Source organism: Trichinella spiralis, assembly GCF_000181795.1.
Source record: "Trichinella spiralis strain ISS 195 chromosome Unknown Scfld2, whole genome shotgun sequence".
Lineage (NCBI taxonomy): Eukaryota > Metazoa > Nematoda > Enoplea > Trichinellida > Trichinellidae > Trichinella > Trichinella spiralis.
Window position 1 is genome coordinate 6,652,905 of NW_003526941.1, and position 2,807 is coordinate 6,655,711.

Consider the following 2,807-nt stretch of genomic DNA (forward strand, 5'->3'; position numbering starts at 1 on the left):
TTAGGACAAGTTTTGTACTATATATTGAATGGAGAAACGCTTAAGGGCCTGTGCAAGTTGTTGGTAGCCCTGGGGCATAGCCTGAGGGGAAAGAGGGGGCTATATTTTAAAAAATTCGAAATTTTCAGAATCTTGCTTGAGGCATAGCCTTAGGCGTAGCCTTAGGGCAAATAAAAATTTGCATATTACCCATAGGCTATTAAAAATTTGCATATTTTATGAAATAAATAGCCTCAGGCTTTTTAAAATTTAATTTTAATATTTACATTCCATTACACTTCATAAACCTATGTATGTGCCTTTACTATACTTACCTTCACCCTGAACACTACTTACCTTCACCGACGCAGTACTCATCTTCACACTTATACTTACCTTCACCCTAAACTACTTACCTTCACACTTATACTTACCTTCACCCTAAACACTACCTGCCTTCACCGATGCTGTACTCACGTTCACATTTATACTTCTTTTTTATACATCTATTCTTATTTTTTCATCTATTTTTTCATTTATATTTATATATCTATTCTTACCTGACTTACCCTTAACTATTATACTACTTACCTTGTCTTTTTAGACCTACTTACCCATAGCTTCCTTGTCTTTTTAGACTTAGATTTACACTAAAATCTAGGAAACACTAGTACCAAACAATAATTATAAAAATTATAAAAAGCAATTATGAAAAAATTATGAAAAGCAAAATTATAACCTGAAAAACTAAAACGATAAAATTTACACTTTACAACATACAGTAGTGCTGTGATGACGTATTTATCGACGTGATTACGAATCTTTGTAAAAAAATCCACATGTTCAATAACGGATAGTTACCAAAGAATGCAGCAATTTCATTCATCTATATCTAAACTTAATTTGATTCTAAAAATATTTGCAAAACAAGTGTGCACAAAAGTAAAGCATGTTAAACAAAACTGATATAAAACAGCCATATTATAAAAAATCAATAGAAGACAAATAACAGTGCATCGTTATTTCTTAATTACTAAGTATACAAATTTGTAGAAAAATTACTTGCTAGTCATACAACACTTGTCTTTCAGGATGCAAGCATCTCAACAGTTACGCGCTGAAATTTTCAATTAAACATCCTAAGCATGTGATAAGCAACACCGCAGTGTGAATGAACACTATCACTCATCAATAAAAAACAAAATCTCTACTTACAAAATACTAAAACTTACCTACTCACATAATACTATACAAAAATACTCACCAAACGCAGTGATGGCAACACGCACTACCAGACTTGTGTGAGGTATCCGAAAACCAGCGCAAATCGACTATATATGCTACTATTACAATCATTATTTAATTATACCGTACCCCTGTGATAAGCGAAGCCACACAGATTTCTGGACCAATACTGAGTAACGCCATTAAGTCAACATAAACTAACGCAGGAGTATGAACGTATATCTGCTCGATGTTGATGATGTAATCCATTCCTATAATGGGCAAAATGTGTACTTATTTTTGTGATCGCACATTTAGAACGCATTGAGATAAAGGTGACATACCATGTTGGCAAGAACAACAGGAATTCCAAAACGTTTTAATTATGTTGATATACACTATTTAATTCGATCACAAGAAGAATACAGTATAAGCAGAATTAGAAGACATTAATAATAGTAACAGATTACAGATACAAAATTACTCACAGATTTTTGTACATCTTTTCAATCCATTGAGGGAAACCTGAACCACCATTAGAGAAAGATATTCAAGTTCATAGAAATAGTTCCACTGCCCTGACACAACCCGTTGCTATAACGAAGTGCATAAAATTCATTCTTACTGTGACGATGAAGAAAAGAAGAAAGCGGAACTGTTGAGACACATGACTGATCACGGTAGAAACATGAACAGAGCAATAGTCGAACTAAAAAATAGATACTAAATAACACAGCGAAATAAAACATTGGATTACAAAATGAATGAAATTCAAATATCATCGTGATGCACTGTTATTCGGCTTCAATCACTTTTTATAATATGGCTGTTTCTCATAAGTATCATTTCAACCGCTATCCTGACTTCATATGAAGCGCACGCAACGTAAGATATAGAACAGAAATAAATAAAGTCGCATTACGTACTTGATGATATACCAATGAAGACAATTCAAAAAAAATTAAGAAAGTTGAAATTATTTAATAAGTAGTGTAATGTAAACAGAATATTTTTTACCCACACTCTTTCCAGATATTGCGTTGTATTATCTTGCACATCTAAAAATCTATATTTCTAATGTAAAATTCAAATTTCAAATTTACTAAAATCAAAAGCAACCAATCTACAATATTACTTACATTACGTTGCACGTACGAATACAATAACAGACGTGCTGCTGATGTCGCTGCTAACTTGCAATCTAAATATCTCGCAAATAATCATTTTGCGCAGCTGCTTGTTGGCCATCATTTTTATTGAAATTTCACGGGAATAAACAAGATTGCAAATAAACAGCAGATGAAAATAATTACGAAGCAAAGTGGCATCATCTTCCCATGATGGGATTTTTTATATTCATTGATATGAATAAAAAATAATGTAAATTCTAAAAGTGAATTATATTAATGCAGTCGTCCATAAATAAAAAACAGAAATAGATACTTCTTCGTCTTCAGCATCTGATGTATCTAAAACTTAGCAATAATAACACTAGAAAGACACCAGCCAGTTTCCATTCACCATATATGTAAAGTAACAAGCATAGCATGCCACCACCAAAATACCAAAACCAACTTACCAGTTATTCATGGATGGTGTTGAAG

The 2,807-nt window shown here is 32.4% G+C and overlaps 2 protein-coding genes across 2 annotated transcripts; both read right to left on the minus strand.

Moving 5' to 3' along the window:
* Positions 1–40: 40 nt before the first annotated feature.
* Tsp_06084 (putative cation efflux system protein) lies at positions 41–1,473 on the minus strand. Its single transcript, XM_003380323.1, has 4 exons — positions 1,354–1,473; positions 1,240–1,310; positions 315–382; positions 41–99 (listed from the first exon to the last, which is right to left on the minus strand). Exons 1-4 carry the CDS (start codon positions 1,471–1,473, stop codon positions 41–43), a joined length of 318 nt encoding a protein of 105 aa, XP_003380371.1.
* Positions 1,474–1,759: 286 nt separating this feature from the next.
* On the minus strand, positions 1,760–2,404 carry Tsp_06083 (hypothetical protein; the record flags this gene model as incomplete). The annotated part of the gene is made up of 3 exons (XM_003380324.1): positions 1,760–1,912; positions 2,221–2,261; positions 2,339–2,404. Coding segments are annotated over 3 exons (260 nt in total), but the record flags the coding sequence as incomplete, so codon positions are not given.
* Between the last annotated feature and the right edge of the window lie 403 nt (positions 2,405–2,807).

Bases quoted from the DNA above. Each gene is read 5' to 3' on its own strand.
- Tsp_06084 (XM_003380323.1), bottom strand. From the start codon at position 1,473: ATGGATTACATCATCAACATCGAGCAGATATACGTTCATACTCCTGCG. The intron at 1,311-1,353 runs GTACGGTATAAT...TAGCATATATAG, and splicing joins TGGCTTCGCTTATCACAGGG to TCGATTTGCGCTGGTTTTCG. The intron at 383-1,239 runs GTATTTTTGTAT...TAAGTAGTTTAG, and splicing joins GCCATCACTGCGTTTGGTGA to GGTGAAGGTAAGTATAAGTG.